The 19,547-nt window shown below is 40.8% G+C and overlaps 1 protein-coding gene across 13 annotated transcripts in view; it reads left to right on the forward strand.

Annotated features, from left to right (window-relative positions):
- The window catches only part of SOX6 (SRY-box transcription factor 6), a 583,835-nt gene that overhangs the window by 510,273 nt on the left and 54,015 nt on the right, over nucleotides 1-19,547 (forward strand). For all 13 annotated transcript variants that reach the window (XM_048485157.1, XM_048485158.1, XM_048485155.1 and 10 more), the window contains 2 exons: nucleotides 2,046-2,253; nucleotides 6,868-7,052. In XM_048485157.1, coding sequence (XP_048341114.1) covers nucleotides 2,046-2,253; nucleotides 6,868-7,052 — 393 coding nt within the window. The remainder of the gene's footprint in view (nucleotides 1-2,045; nucleotides 2,254-6,867; nucleotides 7,053-19,547) is intronic.

A 19,547-nucleotide genomic window follows, 5' to 3' on the forward strand; every position in this document is an offset into this window, starting at 1 on the left:
CAACATCATTTACTCAGTTCTTGAAAAGCCAGTATCATTTCCACATTGCTGTTCCCTGCCTGGAACTGACATTCAAGAGGCTACATCTTCAGCAACTTCTTCAGAATAGGGGGCAATACCTCTATAGCAATTAAATAGAAATAACATGTAGAGGGAGTGTGGTGTTATAAATAGCTACTTGTTTGTTACATTAGCCTATATAATACATTATATATGACAAGATATACCATGTAGAATCTTGAGTTGACAGCTAGGAGAATGGCAATGATAAGATAATGGAGTGTATTATTGTATTCTTTCATATATTTCAACCTTTGAAGTGTTCAGTGCTGTCTGCTAAAATATAGATGATACACCCTTATATCCAGCATATCTCAGCTTTGGGCATATTTTAAATGAGAGTGCCATGTTACCAGGCTCTTTTACTTTTAATTATAGAAAATCAGTATTCTGCTATTCCAATGATGCTGTGTCTGGCTGATTGCTAACAAGTTCAACACAGGGTACAATCTTTCCAATGAACAGGGCAAGGTTTCATTGTAAAGAGAGCAGTAGATCAAAAGAATGAATTTCTTAGATTCCTTCTTTCCCAAAGTTTGATGTTTCTTAAGATTAGACAGGCTCAGAGTTTGCACAGTGAGTTTTCTGACCCTGTTCTCTTTTTTCGCTGGCACAAAATGCTGCAGAAAGAAGCATGAATTTACTTATGGGGGTTTTTTGCTTGTCTAAACTTGTATGTATGCTACAAGAAAAAGGCACATTAGTTTTTCTTCTTAAATATATATAACAAATCATGTTATTTATCTCTAATTACACTAAAGAATAAATATGATGCACAAAGTAAGAAAAACAGACTGTTTTAAACAAAACTCTACAAATAGTAAAGTATTGTATGCAATGCATTTTTCTTTTCTTTTTCTGTATAATACAGATATGGAAAAGATTTAACTGGCTGATTATGAAAGCTAGGATCCTTAGGACTAGCCTATCTACCAACATAACAAGGCGAATGATCCAGTTCTGTGCTCTGACGATACTGGCAGAAAAATCTCTCTGCCCTAACTCTGTAGGGAATCAAATGCTCCTTTGCTGGTGCATTGGCAGCAACTACCATAGCTGACCCAGCTGTTCTGCCAAACCCTTGCAGAGTATGATAAAGGTGTGCAAATTTTAAAGGGGAAGATCTCCTTGTGCAGTCACTGCTCTTCAGATTAATCTGTTTCTGTCAGATTCTGATAGTAAGTACTAGAGTATTGATATGACCAGCAGCGCAGAGCTGCCATGTCAAGCTGCTTTAACTTTGGTTAAAGGCACTCTTTAGGATACAAGTGCAATTTCAACTTCACTAACTCTAGAGACTGCCAGTGCCATAGGATCTGACTATAAAGGTTCATTCAACTCGACAAATGTGCTATAAAGTATTCTGCCATTTCAATATCTTTCTTACAAATCTTTGGTCAGAAGACAGAAATAACGTTCAATGAAGACTATTACACAGGGCATCATGTGCAAACATAAAGCTATAACAGGGAGTTGGATATCTGGAAAGAAAGTGTTTTACACATTTAAGTTAATATGTTTCTCTTTGTTTAATTTCACCTATAACTCCACCATTGTCCTCACACACATGCACACAAACACAAATCTGTTTTAGTTTTTAAAAGTTTTTTGAGTAGGCACAGCAAAGCAACACCACTGAGCTCTTAGAAAATATGTTAAATAATTCTTTGTTAAGTGCTCTGGGTTAATTTAGATCTCAGAAAACACATTAGGAAATTAAGCAGTAATGTAAGCTAATTCAAATTTTAATTTGTCAAAAAGAATGATCCAGCCACGTAGTTAATGTAAACAGAGGCGCAGCATGGAGAAATTAATGAGATTTTGCTTTCATGGAATCTTCAAGGAGTGTAGATAATTAGTTTCCTTTGTTATTACTGCAGGAGAATCTGGCATTGTCTATGAGGTGTAAAATAGCTGTGGCTTCCTAAGTGATAATATGCTTCATTTGTCTTTTTCTAATAATTATTTACATTAAACTTTTCTAGGATGATGTGTCGCTATCAGCCTCTGAATCTTTTCTGAAGCCCCAGACCCATTATCGACAGCCGGTGAAATCCTGTCAAATCCTCGACACCGCCAACACATTTGCAGGTGCATTCTTCCCTACTAGTAAATCAAGCCCAGTGAATGTGGCCAATAAAAGTGGACTCCCTAGCCCTATTGGTGCAGCTCTGGGAAGAGGATCCTCACTAGGTAAACTCAGAAAGAAAGAAATATGGGTGACTTGGAACATTTTTCCCAATTCAGCCCCATGATCTGCCAGTGTATATTATTAAAGGATCTCAATAAACTAAACTGCATTAAGTAATCTTAATCGGAGCCCTTCGGGGATCGGGCGGTATATAAATTTAAGAAATAAATAAATAAATAAATAAATAAATCTTGAGCATTCTATCTTGCTTACATGGAAGAGGTAAATTGATGGGTCATACACTTAACACACAATATTTTGTAGGAATCCCAGCAATCGGCAGGTGCTAATTGGAAATAGAAAGTGATCTATTTCCCACTGCTGATTTTGAAAGGAAAATTATGGTACCATGAGAGGACTAAGTTCTAAAGATGTGCTTCCCAATCATTTTCTTGAGATCCATGTGTCTGATTTAGCACGTTCTACCCCACATAACAACTCTTTGGTGGATTCCGCCTGGGCCAAAAACAGCAGTGTGAAAACAGTATGAAAATGGTGTAAACCCCTTTACACAGTTTTAAATCCTTTTACACTGTTTTCACATTGCTTCTTTTTTGGCCCATGCGGAATCCGCCTTAGACACTTCTGTCCTTTGTTCAGTAATGTTCACAACCCCCTGCAGTGGTGCAGTTCACACATAGGCCCCTTCCGCACTCGCAGAATAATGCACTTTCAGTTTACTTTCACAGTGGTTTTTTCAAGTAGTGATTTTGCTATCTCAAGCATTTCAGGTAAAAATCTTGCTAGCTTCAAAGCATTTGAAAGTGGGATTGCTTGCATTATTCTGCATGTGCGAAAAGGGGCATAGTTTTGTGAAAACACTTGCCTAAGCTTTTGCTTCTGTGCAAAATCACATTTCTGGCTTCAGTTAAGGGTAAAAAGTCTTCTAGCAATCATTTTGTCCTGTTTTTCAAAACAATGATTTCTGTAGGGTTTGTTATACAGGATTTACCTTAGACAATCAGAAAAATGAACACGAACAATATAAAAATACTTATGCTTTTATATCCTCTATTTTTACTGGAAAATGTTTCTGCATGTGAAGTTCTCTTTCCACATTTTTTGTACACAGACAAGTAAAACAATCATTTTTGCAACTTGGAGAACCAATTGTGTTTCCTTATAAGCACTATTTGGATGTTAAGCAGCTGTTATACCCAAATCATCCATCAGTCCCATCACTGTTCTTCCTTTTCAGTTTGTTGTATCATAGAATCATAATGTTGGAAGAGGCTATAATAGTCATCAAGTCCAAACCACTGCTATGCAGGAATATACAATCAAAGCCCCCTTGACAGATGGCCATTTAGCCTCTGTTTAAAAGCCTCCAAAGGAGACTCCACCATACTCCAAGGCAGTGTATTGCACTTTCAAAAATAGCCCTTACTGTCAAGAAGTTCTTCCTAATGTTGATTTGATAAGAATGTAAGAATAATGTACAGTTGACAGTCCAATAAGCTGCAATGAAACATCTGAAATTCCTTAAAGACTCACCATAATACTCTATGGCGGATTCCGCATGGACCAAAAACAGTGGTGTGAAAATAGTGTGAAAACAGTGTAAACCCTTTTACACCATTTTAAACCATTTTACACCATAAACATAACCATATAAACATAACAAGCCAGCTGGATCAGACCAGAGTCCATCTAGTCCAGCATTCTGCTGCTCGCAGTGGTCCACCAGGTGCCTTTGGGAGCTCACATGCAGGATGTGAAAGCAATGGCCTTCTGCGGCTGTTGCTCCTTAGCACCTGGTCGGCTAAGGCATTTGCAATCTCAGATCAAGGAGGATCAAGATTGGTAGCCATAAATGTTGAAAGGTCCCATGGGAACACATCTTTCTCCAAAGTTTCAGTTTCTTCCTTAGTTGGTGCTGTTGCTAATATCCAACGTGATGGGGTTCACGTGGCTTGCATTGAGCCACATCTGCACTTACCATTTTCACACTGTTTTCACACCACTGTTTTTGGCCCATCTGGAATCCGCCAAAGAGTCACCATAGCAGTCAAAACGGCTCTTATTTTGTTTTGGGATAGAAGTTACTTTGTAAGGCTACTGTTATATGGCTGCCACCACCCTCCCCTGTCTCTCATTAATATAATGCATACTGTTCAAGACTACTATACCCAAAACCACTATCAATATTATAAAGTAATACTTTAATATTGCAATAAACACCTGAACTAACCCTATGATAACTCCCACAAATGTTATGGAAACATTTTCCATAATGTACTATATTGCATGTGGATGCTGTAGAACAAATGTCAGAATTATATTGTTTCTTCCACTAATTACATTCCTGCTGAGTCTAAATCTACAAACTATGCCCTCCCCACAGTTAGAAATCAGTCATAGAGAAGCAACAGAATGAACAATACAATGTACTAAAAGGTCAATTCAGAAGGTCTTAGCAGGAAATATAAATTCTGAAAAATGCATGTATTCTTCCTTCCAGGTCTATGGTTGAGGACAATGCCGGTTCCACTCTAGTTTGCCTTCCTGCCCCTGTCTGTTCTTCTCCCTTTCCCTTTTCCTGATTGAACCTTCCTTTTTTCTTCCGTTTTTCCTTTCCCTCTTCTCCATTCCCCTCCATGATTGTTCTCACCGTCATTATGGTTAGTACTAGTTTTATAGGGGTGCTGTCTTAATTTTTAACATTAGTATAGGGTATTATTTAATTGTATATTGTATTGATTATTCGCTGTCCTTAGCCTGATTTTGGTTGGGAAGGGCATGGTAAAAATAAACAATATAAAGCTTCATTCCTGAAGACACTTACTTAGTAATGAGTCCCGTGAAATTGAGTAGGGGGGCAGGGGGAAGGCAGAATTAGTAAAAGAAACACTGTGCCATCCTTAGCATTTAGAAAAGTGGGCTCCAATCCATTAAACCTTGATCTGGAACTGATGCTTTTAGTTCTAAAGCAGTCTCTAGATCCCCGTTATTCATGGCTACTAGATTTACAGAGCAATCCTCTGAACACTTACCTGGAATTAAACTCACTCAGGGCAACGTGACTTATTTCTAAATAAACCAGCATAGGAGTGCAATGCTATTTTACAAGAAACACCAATTCTGACCAACCAACATAAGCCAGATTACAGGTAATTTTTCTAATTTCTGTTTGCACTGGAGAAAAATCCCTGTTACAAAAAAAAGGCAGACAATGGGTCAAAAGGTACAGATGGGAAGCAAGATTTCTACAGAAGCCTCCATCACATACAAAGAACTGTCAGTCACTTTCCATACCTTATTAAAGGGCTTCTGTCACCTTGTGCCAGTTTTCTCTTCTCTGTTTAGCTGTGCACAGCCATCCATGTCTTGAAGCTCCGGCCACAGAACCCATTGAAGGAGCTTTTAAAGAGGCACCTGGTGCAGCTTGTAGACAGCCCATGAGGATGATGGCTCTGGATAAATCTTTGGAGAGGCCTGTACTCTGGATTCCTTTATAGGACACAAAAATCGACAAGATGCCAAGTCTGGGAACTCCTTCCTTTCAAGCCTTTAATTGTAAAGGGAAAAAAACCCTGCTCTGAGGAGAATCCCACCTCTCCCCCCATCAAACAAATGGATAGATCTAAAAGACATCATGAGGGTTTATTATACAGAAGGCCAAATGGGTAGCCACTTCATGGGCAAGGCAGCACTTACTCCAGGTAGCCCAGTGTGCCGTGTTTAAATCTTGCTTGAATTGGGGGAGGAGACTTGCTGCCACCCACTAAAGCATTCTGGTAATGTTTTTAATTACCAAGTTTGCTAAGGGACTGATTTTATCACCCCCATCTTGTATTGAAGAATGTAAAGTTGCTCCCAGTCACCAAGCCTCCTCACAGTCATTGCTTCAACTGATTTCTTATTGATATGGCATACCATAGCAATTTAACTCCACTACTGTCTGTGGTATAAACATAAAAACCCCTTGAAAACATTAACCTTATAGACAATAGAATCCATCTGTGAAATGAATAACTCTCACATTGTCTCACACATGCTATAACATACCATTCTGTTACTAGAATCCATAGAATCCAGTGTTTTTGAGTCACAATGAAACAGTAGTTAAAAGATGCATATTATTGAAATGGGCATCTATATTTTGATTGTCTGCTCATATTCCATTTGAAAAACTTCTTATTTGAGCTTAGAATACCTGGCTTAGAAAAGCATTAAGTATTTCTTAGTAATACTAAGGTTGTGTGTGTTAGACGGATAAACTGTTTTCTTATGGTTTTAACTTTTTTTCTTACGAAAGGTCAAACTCAGATTTCTAAATCACTAAGTTATAATGATAATGCTTCATGGCTGAATGGAATGCCTCAGGCAAGCTGATGTGGGGTTAACCTCACAGGGCTGTTGTGAAAAAAATTGACAAATCATCACCTTTACTCCAAACAGGAGTTCAAAGCGGATGATTAAATAAATGGAGACTGCTATTATATAAACATAAAAATATTGTAGCATTAATATATGGCTTATACATTTAATCTGACCAAACAAAATATATGTGTGTTTGTTAAAACTCACTTACTGGAGTCTCTCCTAAAAAGAAAAACATTTTACATATTACTCTAAAATGGCCTTCAGTAAAGTTTTTTTCCTGTTATTTGTAGACATCCTTTCTAGTCTTAATTCACCTGCCCTATTTGGGGACCAGGATACAGTAATGAAAGCCATTCAGGAGGCACGCAAGATGAGAGAACAGATCCAGAGGGAGCAGCAGCAACAACCACATGGCATTGATGGAAAACTTCCTTCCATCAACAACATGGGTTTAAACAACTGCAGAACTGAAAAGGTAAAATGCATATATCTCTTCTCTGTTTTCTGCTGCTGATTTTTATTTCCAACTCATCTGGCCAATTGCCTGTAAACTAATTCTAGCAATTTTTCTTTATTATTTTTAGACATCACTCATACTTGGTTAAATAATTTTTTTTTGCTATTTCTGTTTAGTCTAACTCAGGAAGGAGGTAGTTAAGGCTTCCCAAAATGATAAAAATATCTTGTGACATATCTATTAGCATAGTGTACTAGGCAGGGATGGGGTAAAAGATACGTTGAACAGAACAATATGGGTGTATTCGAAAAATACAGTAATAGCATTCCTGCAAAGCATTCAAATCTACCCATTTTAGTTTACTGTGAAAGTCATTGTACTAATGTGAAAAATGTCCAAGGATCTTTCCCTTCCACCTAAACAATCTGAGCAAATATAAAATATCAGAACATTCAAAGAGTTCTGCTGTATCAGACTAGTGGCACATCTATTATAGCATACTGTTTAACACAGTAGTCAGCCAGTTGTTCGGGAGGGCTAATAAACAGGGTATAGAAGCTCAACATACATCCAGGTTGGGTGGGCAGGGACAGCACTGCTCTGTCATCACCCACCTTCTCCAAAGGGCTTCCTTATGGTACAGGAAGCCTGAAAACAAACAAAAATCCAGCCAGCAAAAATTCCCCACAGAGGAAATATGCTACAAAAAATGTGGCATATCTCTGAAGCTGGTTCCATTGACACAAGGGGCTGAGTGGGCAGTGGAAGCCAGCTAAGGTTGGCACCACCCCCTGACCTGGTCTGAGAATGCCCCCTGTCATGCTGGTCCATCTTTCTGTGCCAGCGGGCCTAGGGAAGGATGGAAGCTTCCAGGTTGGGCACAGTGGAGCTACGCATAACCTAAAAATATTCATTTGCAAAAACTTTAGTTTAAATGATAGTATTTTAAAACTCATTTAATATAAATTACAGCAGTGAAAGCAATCTTTGTAACAAAGTTAGTCTGAATGAAGCTGTGTGCTTTCCGAGCTGTAAGATCTGGGAGGAGTTTCTCCTGACGTTGTTTCAGCAGCTCAGGCTGGCATCTTCAGAGGATCTGAAGATGCCAGCCACAGATGCAGGCGAAACATCAGGAGAGAATGCTGCTAGAACACGGCCATACTGCCCGGAAACCACACAGCACCCAAGTGATTCCGGCCATGAAAGCCTTCGACAATACAAAAGAACTGAATGTTTGATGTGGGAGTTCTTATTAAGGCTAACCTTGTGCTGAAGGTCAACAGAGGGCATTGCTGCATGCCTGACTTTCTCCTGATTTCCTTGGTAGTGAATCCACGAGCAGTGGAATCAGTTTGGACATAGTTTTTCTGCACCTCTGCCTGCCCTCTGCATTTTCACTGATGTAGGTGGATTCCACATGGGCCAAAAACAGAGGTGTGAAAATGGTGTAAAATGATTTACACCGTTTTCACACCGTTGTTTTTGGCCCATGCGGAATCCGCCATAGAGTCAGTTTATTTTTTCCCCAGTTTATTTTTTCCAATTTATTTTCAAGGGAGAGTACTATTATCATTGGTGATGTCACATCATATCTCAATTTTTAAAAAATGGCACTGAAATATCAATATGTCACTGGAACATTGTAATAGTGAACTTAGCAGTTTATTTGAATTCTCAGCTTCCATTTTTTAAAGAGAGTATCTTGCCTTTTCCTTTGCGGAGCTGTGCCTTTTTCCTTATATCTCTGTGAGGGAAAGGGCTAGAGACTTACTATATTTTAAAAAGAAAGCAGGGAATTCAGAGAACCTGCTCAACCTGTTGTTAACAGTGCTCTAGCAATATATTGATAATCACTTATTTTCAGAGTGGGATGTAAGGGAGAGAGAGTTGTATGCAGTGTTTAATCAATGTGCACATGTGTATAGGTAATATAAAGGAGGCAATATATAAAGGAACAAGACTACAGCAAACTATAAGGGTTATAAGCCAGGAATAATAGAAGGTAATGAGTGCATTCATTTCATTTGGGAAAGAAGTGCAGATAAATGGTAATGCCATCATCCAGGGAGAAATTCAGATAAGAGCATTTCAAAAAACTCATGCACACACACACACTTGTGCGCACGCGCACACACACAAAATGAGAATCAGTTTAAAATGCTAGAAATTGCTTTAATGTTTTTATTCCATATATTTTTCTTTGTTTTGTAGCTCTCACAGTGCACTGCATATTTGAAGCCAAGATTAGACATAGGGTTTTGTTAGTTTTTAAAGGGTGCAGAGTATTCCTTAGTATATTATCTTCAGAGCTAAGTGCAGGTGGTCATTAGATCTAAAAGCAAGTCCTAAAGTCTGCTACTAGGTATGTCTTCAAATGTTACTCTATTGCAGATGGATATAGTTTAAATCCTAGCATAAAATCCTAACATAAGCCATAGTGTTTTATTTGTAAAATGAAGCTGGGAGATTTTAAAAATATATATGTCTGCCAATGGAGCTGTTACTGCATTGGTCAAATGGATTAGACTTGATAGGCCATAATGGCCCCTTAGAGGAGACTAGGGCCCGCTCCCCACTCACTATAAGCCGCGGGGTCACCTCTTTAAAAGACACGGGGATCCTGGACATTTCCCATGTCACCAGCACCCACTGCACAGCTGCCCGGAATTTGCCGCTCTCCCACCACCTTGCCGCGCGGCAAATTAGGTCCTCAAGAAAAAGCAGCATTTTCAAAAACCCCGCGGCAAGGAGGTGGGAGAGAGGCAAATTTTGGGCGCTGCTGGAGCTGCGCAGGGGAGCAAGAGGGTGCGTGGGCAGGCAGGCGTAGGGCCGGCTGGGGTGGCTATTTCGCCGCAGCTAAAGAGCAGGTCTGGGGGAGCGCTTCTACCTTGGCGGCCCTCCGGAGAGATTCTCCCCATCTAAGGCTATCAGCTGTGAGGGGGGTCTCGTCTTCCAATCAGGCTCATCTCCCGCACTTTTCTCCTAGCGCTGCAGGCTGATTCAGGATACGATGCGGGAGGAGGGGAGGGGAGGGCTTTTGGAACGATCCTCTGTGTGGGCTCCATACACTTTTGAGCTCCGAGGAAAACATGTCAGCTGACTTGAATTGTTCTGAGATTTGCCCGCTGCCCCTCTCGCCTAAGCCAGGGAGCCTGAGTGTGGGAAACAAATGTCTCCGTGGTCAAAAGCCACAGAGGCTTTTCTATGCAGGGTTGCTGCGGGGTTGCAATCAGAAGAGGTAAGTGGGGAGTGGCCCTAGGTCTATAGTTGTGCAATGTATTTAGGGGCTATTAAATGTAAGAGTTGTGTAATTGAGTATAACAGCTTTTTGAACTACATCATTCACGTGTTGCGTATGGAGACTTACCTGGGAAAGTTTTGCAGGATGTACTGATGAAGTTTTACTGCTGATAAAACAGACCACATTCTATGAATACTTTTCTGGTAGTTTTATCAGTTCATAGATTAAATACCCATTCTGTGCAGAGCCACACATTAAATAGATGTTCCATAGTACTAGAGTAGTGATCAGTATCTTTTATGGTGCATGGTACAACTAATAGGGCTTTTGTGCACCTACTGTTTGCCAGAGGTGTATCTAGGCAAACTGGAGCCCGGGGACAGAACCTGAGTTTGGCGCGCCCCTGTATGGGTGGCCACCTCCCCCATCACGACCAAACAATGATTTTTTGCACCAGCTCACAAAACACCTCCCACCCCCAGCAAAACATACATGGCTCTCTCCTCACTAATTCGCTTTCCTAATTTTGTCCTCACACCAACCCTATGAGGTAGGTTATTAGCCTGAGAAACAGTTCCAAGCCAGTACAAGTGGGTATTAAGCATGTAAATCTCTCACAAATCACCCCCAGCAAAACATTTGCCAAACAAATGTCAGCATCATCTCTCACAAAACACCTCCAGTGGAATCCATCCCCAAACAGCATCACTTTCAATGGTATTTAAACTGGGGACCTCACATTCTCCCTTTAAGTCCATGCGAATGGGGGTGGATTTAAAAGGAGAATCTGGGGAAATTTGGAGGGTGCCTGCTGTCAGGGGTGCAACTGTTAAGCTCACAGCACCAAAATTTCAGGGTATCTTTAGGAGACTCTCCTGATGATACTACTCAAGTTTGGTGAAGTTTGGTTCAGGGGGTCCAAAGTTATGGATCCTCAAGGGTGTAGCCTAAATGGGGCCGGGGGCATGACTGGCCTGGGGGGGGGGCAGAAGCTGGCCTGCAGAAAGGGCAGGGGTGGGGCTTGGCAGCAGGGGGGCCAGGTGGATGCTGCCAAGCCATGCCCCAGGCCTCCCTGCAGGCTGACTCCTGCCCTACTCAGCCCCCCTGGGGGGTGAGAACTGGCCTGTGGCTGCAGTGAACAACTCAGCCTGCGAGTGGCACCTCACCACGGGCATAGCTGCCATGCACCAGCTGGGTCACCATGCCACAAGAGAGGCAAGGCACGGGGACCCATCTGGCACCTGGGCACCCCCATGTGACAAAACAGCATGCGTCCAGGTACATGGGATACCCCATGTCCCCATTAGTGGCACAGCACTGTTTAAAAGATGTGGTTCTTGGATTTCATTTCCCTAACACTTGTTCTTTCACCTCTCTGGGACTCACCCCATGGCAGATCTGAGAAGTCCTGCAGGTTTCCAGAGCTTTTTATGCACAACATTTCCTCTCAGTTTACAGGGAAAACACAGGAGCTTACAATAGGTTAAGTTTTCTCTGGGCTTTCTATCTCCCAAGTTCTGGCTCCTCCCCCAAGTTCCTCCCACTGAACCAGTGAGCAATTCTGGAGGATCGAGAAGTGTTTTTTTAAAAACTTATAACAAAGGTCTAAAAAAACCCTGATCTTGCCTCCCTTCTTCCTTCTCTCATTTGCCTCTTTGTTGCATTTTTCAAGCCAGTGGATGCCTCTTTTCCCTTCCTCATCTCCTGCCCCCAACACAAGCCTTGTTGCTGTTTTTTTTTTCAAGCAGGTGCCTCTTCCTCCACAACCCAGCAAACCTTGCAGTTTATTTTTTAAGTTTCCCCCCCACACACCGCAAGCCTGTTGTTCAGAAATGGTGGCCAGAAGAACCCATTTGGGGAGGCTGCCTTCCCCCCACTCTTTTTTCTGGCTTTCATAGCTCAATAGATTGGTCCAGCATTAGACCTGCAGTATTTTTTTAAAACACACACACATAAATAATGCCTTTCTGATCGTTCAGAAAAGGGGTCCAGAAGAGCGGGAAAAACGGCTGTTGGGTGAACTGAGGAAGGCAGGAAGGAGCAACAAAACCCTGATAAATAATTCTGCTTCCTATTTAGCTGTTTTGCTTTGTGGGGAAAAGCAAAGCAACATGAAAAGTTACATTTTGCCATGCAGCTTCTCTGCTCGGCCCACAGTGGCTTTGGAAAGGGCAAAAAACAATCCATAAAGGAAAGTCTGTGGTGAAGGAAAGATAAGTTCGCTGCAAGGCAAAATGCAAGTACGTAAATGGACACAATTAGCATAACAATGGAGGGTGAGATGGTTTTGATTCTCATTGTAGGAGCCTAATTCATGTTATTCAGACAAACTGATTGCTGGCTCCTTATGCTGCTCAGTGAGAACTTCTCAGCTTCATCATCTCTAGACTATTTAGTCTTGTTTCCTGAAGAACGACCCCACACACATATAAAATTGCAGCATTTTACATAAGCTGTGCCAGGGGCACACACTCATTTTCTGTGGGTATTATCCAGGTCAGTGAGGTATACTGTTGCCTTTTTAAATTGAGTATGTGAGATAGAATGCCTCAGCCTTTTAAAGTGATGGTACATCAGGGAGGATCAGTGAAGATAGTCAGTCTGTCAGGGAAACTGTATATCATTGCCAATTTTATTGAGCAATCTTTGAAAACAAACAAAAAACTTTCCCACCTGCCACTTGGGGAGGAATATGATAGCGAGAATGTCAGTTATATCTACTATCTGAAATTTGAAAAGTGGGATACTTTGTATGTCCCTTGTACAGTCCCTGTACATGTCATTCCATCTAGGATGTATATAGAGTACCCTAATGATGAGAAGGTGGGTAAGTGTAAGAATTACATTTGGAAAATATGTTTCTCATTGAAGCTAACAAGGAAACTATCATTTCCTGATATAATTAGTTGTATTTATGGTATAAAACAGCATGAATGTTGTTGTTGCAGCACACCCTTTTTGTAGGGTACCTCAATTATAGGTCCTGGTGGTCTGCATATTAGATAAGGATGGCTTTAGAACCAATGGGGACCCTGTAGTTACCACCACTGTTAGTTATGAATGCTGGTGGGGCATACTTATTAGAGCATAAGACTAGGACCTGGAACAACCAGATTTTAACCCCTGCTCTTCTATAGATATTTGCCAAGCAACCTTGGCTTCAACTCATACTTTCAGCATAACCTTCTTGATAGGGTGGTTGTAAGGGTAAGGTGGAGGGGGAGAGTAATGTGATAAGATATTTGGGGAGAAAAGTAGGATAGAAATTTTAAAAAATAAGCATACAAAATAAATCCAGTGAGCTTTGCTCAGTCACTTTAAGAGTATTAAATTCCTGAACTGCCAGTTGTACATTGTGGTGCCTTAAATATGGCCAGTCACCACCTAATGGCACATTTTCACCTTAATATGTTGCTTGAAGTCCTCTATTAAATACTAATTTTTTTTTAAAAAAAGGGAACTTGTGGAGAATCCAGCAGCTTAATACAATAACTTGGATTTTTCACTTTGTTAGAAAAATTAGAAAATTAGAAAATTCACAAATAAAGCATCTTGCTATTAATTGACATGTGAATCCTACTTATATTTGTATTTTTTTAGACATTGGTCATGTATTTTTTAAAAACATTTAAAAACATTTCTTTAAACACTGGCTCCAGAGAATTGCACAATTAGTTCTGTCTGCCCAAAGAGAAGCTTATTTGTGTTTTTGAAGAGTAGTCCCCATTCTAAACAACAAACCAAGGGGACTTAAAAGCAGTTTGTGATGTAGCATTGGGGCTTCAGATCGGGAGGAGGGGGTATGAGATATGCCAAAGCCCTTGAATTGTTAAACATTTGTCCCAACCAGCTCTAGAATGCCTGTTCTCCGTTCTGTCACAATGTAGCAATGGGTCCACAAAGGCTTAGGTTTAAGTTCCTAAATTTGATAGCATGGCACTTGGCTACATTTTCGCTCTTCACATCCTTAAATTTCTGTCTGCAGTTTGAAACATCAGAACTTGAAGCTGTGTTTTATGCTGTAAGCAAAAACAATCACTTTGATAATAAAACAGTGTAGGTTTGTTTGTTTGTTTATTGGTGTAACGCTGTCCAATAAGTATTAATGAAAAATTTGTAAAACTCACAAGCTTTTCATTTTGCCTTGGCTCTCTTTGTAAATATTTTGGCAGTTTGAAACATCAAGTGATGTAATACTGCCCCCTTTATATTAGAAGTGAAAGCTTTTCATATTCCTGGGTTCAGAATTCTGTTTGAGTCACAAATATATGTTGTTTATAGCAATAGTTATACTGAGCCTGTTCCGTTAGTGTTTCTTCGCAGCTAGAGGAAGGCATGTGCTTCAGCAGCAGGGTGTGTGAATCGTCTTAAGTTTGCTGTGAGGCAAATGAAGACACAGAAGTTTCTTTCTCTTTTTGTATGCAGATACAGTCCTAAGGAATAAGGTTTGCAACTTTCATGTGCATTTAATTATCATGTGTTCCTGGAATATTTTACCCTAAATCAGCTTTCTCTGAGTATAACAATAGGCCAGACTGTTTTTGGTGGTCTGATCAGGAATTAAATTTTCCTTTGAATAGCTAAATGATTACAATACCACTCACACACACTGAAGTGGTGTGCTGAATGTATTTGATGCAATTAGAATTTGATCATGTAGAAACACAGAATGAAGCATCTTATGAAAAGGTGAGTCCTCTGACTTTTCCAGTCTCTTTAAAGAGAGATGTTGTAGTCATGGAGACTTTCAGCAAACAGGTTTACATTTGTGTTTCCTTTTAAAAGCATTGTGGAGGTAGCACTATAATAAACAGGCTAATCTCAGTAGCTTTTATGGAAGATATCCCTTGCATTATAAACCTAGATTCTGAAAAAAAAATTAGGAACAAATTAGATGCTTGATAGCAGAAGAGAAGTGTGCTTAACTCTTCCACCATTTTCCTCCTGTAACTTTTTCCCAGACACTTTCCCCTGTGTTGGATTTCTGAGTATTTTTTTGATCTGTCAGGAAGGAGGCCCATAGGTGAGGCCCCTGCCCCTTCTTTGCAGCAGTGTGAATCTTCCTATCTCTATTTTGCAACTTTTTAAATTTAGCATCTCAGATCCTTTAACTGAATAAAATGTCTGGTTCATCTATCTAAATAGTCTCACTGGATACTTTGATGAATATGAGCAACAGAACTAGGATTGCCAGCTCTGAATTGGGAAATTCCTGGAGATTTTGCAGGTAGACTCTCGGGAGAGGAAGAACCTCAGCAAGATATGATGCCATAAAATCCACACTCCTCAGCAAATATTTTACCCAGGGGAACTGATCTATGCAGTTTGGAGTTGTAACTCTTGGAGATCCTGGAGGTTAGCAATCCTAACAACAACATATAAATAATGACTTGCTTCTAGAGCCGTGGTGGCGAACCTTTGGCACTCCAGATGTTATGGACTACAATTCCCATCAGCCCCTGTTATGGACTACAATTCCCATCAGACCAATTGGCCATGCTGGCAGGGGCTGATGGGAATTGTAGTCTATAACATCTGGAGTGCCAAAGGTTCACCACCACTGTTCTAGAGGATCCCTCTCTCTTTCTCTTGTTTCCACTCTTATCTGAAATTGGAAATTTATATAGATATAGTGTTTCAAAGTACAGTGTAAGTAAATATAACATCGCCCTGTTCAAGGACATTATGAAAATAGGTCTTACATTTATTTTATTTTATTAGGTTTACTTTCCCAATCTTTCCCAGCCTAATGGCCATGCTTAAAGGAGCTAACAGTATCTAAAAATACATCTAAAAATACAGTAAATCCATCAATATCCATACATACGAGAAACATTCAAAAATATGCCCTCCACACCTGGAATTTGAAATCATGCAGTCTAGAATTTTCTAATTTTAGTCTTCTAAGGCCCCTTCCACACAGGAAACGTATAACGGACAATTTAAACTGATCACTTAATCTGATGATTATAAAAATTTAGTGACAGGTCACAAATAAATATAGGATGAATGACTACCTTGATTCAGGCTCATGTGGATAGGTAAAATTTGGAGGGTGATCCCAATTTATGAGGAAGAAATACCAATGGCATCTTTAGACTTTCAAATGGGACTCCCCCATGCATGCCTATAAACAGGCCCTCCTTACTCTCTGGCCCAATTTGGAATTTGGCCTAGGAACTTCAAGTGATTTATCACACTTTCAGCGAATCGCATCTCTTCTGACCACAGAACTTGAAAGTTCTCTCCTATTTGCTCCATGTCTCCTTACTGAGTGGCACTGGCACCGGCAGATAATTAATATCAGGCACCCTGGATACTACCCCTTTCCCAGAACATGCATTGGACATCTCCACAACAGCAACTGAAGAGCTGGGATAGAAAGGAGGGAGAGATACCAGCTAGCGACCATGATCAGCATTGCCATTAGGACAGTGAAAAGGAAGACCCACAAAAGGTTGTCATCATCTGAGCTGCTATGATACTGGGGTAGCAGATTTGAGCAGTATCTCCAGTCAAGATTCCCTGACTTAGAAGAGAGTATGTAGATATGTTTACTGTAGCAGCAAGAAGCTGCAGGGTCTGGGAACTCCAGAAGTTGGCAGTGGGCTCTACATGTGGTCTACATCTGTTGATGCCAACCTTTAATACAAGCATCAAGATATCAAGCCAAAATGGGAACTCATAGCCATCTGAGTGAATTTTGCCACAGAATCTACCATGAATGATTTCCTGGGTAGCTTTTTCCAGTAAGTCTTCATATTGGAACCTAAAATTATACAGGCATTGTTAATCTCTAGTGCATTTTTTCCTTACAAGAAAAAAAGATGTAGTTGAAGTGCGTGTTTTGTCACATTCATTCTTACTAGAATGCTTGGTATAACTTAGCATACAATAATGTTTCCTTGCTGACACAAACAGTAAGCATTTTCTTCAGGCTGAATTAATCACAGGAAAACACCAGCAGTGATGTAGATACAAGAAGAAAGACATGGCATAATGATGTCAGTAGCATTGTTCTATTGTCATCCATCCTAGATTGTTAGAGGTGTCTTCATCTTCCACTGAAGCATTACTAGCTATTCCTGAATGTAAAAAAAAGTAAAACACTGCTAAAACAAATGCTTAGAAAATTATACAAAAAATGCTACAAGGCAAGGCAGATATACATACAAACAATTCTCCTTCACGTACCCTTTCCTCCTTCACGTGCCCTTACCCCTCAAAATGCATCATGTACATGCTAGTGTGTACATACTGTGGAACATGATGCATTTTGAGGGGTACACAGTGGTTGGATTCAGCCGGTTCACACCGGTTCGCCCGATAAGCTAATTGCTTATCAAGTTCACCGAATCCCACCATTGCCCAAAGGCCTGGCAGCTGGCATTCTTAGCTGGGGGCTGGGGATCGTCAGGGCTTCCCCTGGGGAAGCCCCGGCCATGCAAAAAGTTCCTGGCCCCAGCCAAGTGCACCAGCCACCAGGCCTTGGCCTTGGCCTTTGGGCCAGCAGGCGGCCAGGCGTGAGCTTCCGGGGAGTAGGGAGTGGAACTGGAAGCATTCCAGTTCCACCTCCCCCAGAGGCTCCTGTGTGCCCATCCACCTGCCAAGCCTTGGCCTCCACCAAGTGCACCAGCCACCGAGCCTTGGCCTCCACCCCTTTTAAAAGCATGGAGGCTGGGGGTGAGGTTTCAGGGGTGGGGCTCCACACTGAACCCCACCCCTTGGCCTCTGTGCTTTTAAAAGCATGTCCCTGGAGGGCTGCTCGGCTCCTGCTCTCCCCAGGCTGCTGGGAGTTCAGGGGGCATGGTGGGGCTCAGGGATCATAGCCACACACCCTGACTTCCATGCTTTCTGTAATCTGGTGATCAGTTGAAACTCCAGGCCCCATCTGGAGGTTGCTAACCCTGTCACTTGATCATCCTAGTTACCTCTACAGAATACTTGCTTTCTAATTAGTCTTTTATGTTTTACGCTTGAGAGCATTTTCCTTCCTTATATCAGACCATTATTTTTGCAATCACATTACTGTGTCTACATGCTGAATATCTATTGGTATAAATGAGCAAAAGGGTGTGTATGACTACAAAGTATCATTGCTCTAATAAGTAATTATAACAAATAATTGTATAGTTTTAGAAATGTTCAATATACTCAAGAATGAAACCTTGAACCTTGACTCCCTCTCCGGATATTGAAAACCTTCCTTAAAATCTGAAATGGCATAGCTGAGATTCACTGGAGATGTTGGTAATTTTTGGTTTGCTTCTCTTCCCTTCCTGGCAAATTCGATGGTTCTGGTTTCCAGTTCTGTCTATGCTACCTTACCTCGCGATGAATCATCTGTGTCCGTGTCCTAACTATGCAAATCCCACTGATTTCAGTGAAATCAGTTTCAAGTTGCTATGCTTAAGACTTCAACCTTAGTTGTTGTTTTTTAAGTCATTCATATGGGGGCATACAGTCTCAATAGTCATTTTGAGTTCAATAAATTGTCGAAAATACATACTGGACAGTTCAAATCTAAGCAGACTGGGCCTGCAAACTGGCTGAATCAAAGGCTGCTTGGGAGGTAAGTGTAAGAGATCTGAGCTCTTCAGAGGAAGAACAGTTCATGTGTAATAAATGAATAATAAAATAACTGCTGAACTGATGCAGAAGTCAAGAAGAAGCTGATCCTTTCCTAGTAATTTTCTCATGGTTCGTAAGGATGGCTCATTTCCCTTTAAAAAAAAGACAAGAACATAGTGAAGCATGGCATTAAAGGGAAAGGTCTTCTCTGAAGTTATGCATTTCCTGATCTTCATGCATAATAGGAATATAAAGTTTGTCCTACATAATCCATCATCAGCCTATTAAATCTAGTCCTCTGGCATTGGCTTGTGTCCAGGTACTACCAATGACAATAAATTGTCAGTCCTATTAAGTATGTTTTTGAATGTCTGCTGACGAAAGGGAAGGGAAGAAACTGCTCAGGAAGGAAGGGAAGGAGAAACATTCTTTTCTGTAAAGCTAGGGATTAGGTTGCGCAAGCCCCCTCTGAATAAGGCACAAGGCTGTGATTAGCTGACTGAACAGTAGCCATCCAATCAAAAGGCTATGTAATCAAACCTCATCCTTCACCTGCAGACTTTTTCCATGTACTGCTGACCCACCCACCCACCATAAGATATCACACCATCCCTTGTCATTCACCATTTGCAGCTAAGCAGGAATTTTTGAGTTTTTTCATCATTAGCTGTGGGAAAATGCTTTTTCTTGCCTGCTTTGTG

Source organism: Sphaerodactylus townsendi, linkage group LG02, assembly GCF_021028975.2.
Source record: "Sphaerodactylus townsendi isolate TG3544 linkage group LG02, MPM_Stown_v2.3, whole genome shotgun sequence".
Taxonomy (NCBI): domain Eukaryota; kingdom Metazoa; phylum Chordata; class Lepidosauria; order Squamata; family Sphaerodactylidae; genus Sphaerodactylus; species Sphaerodactylus townsendi.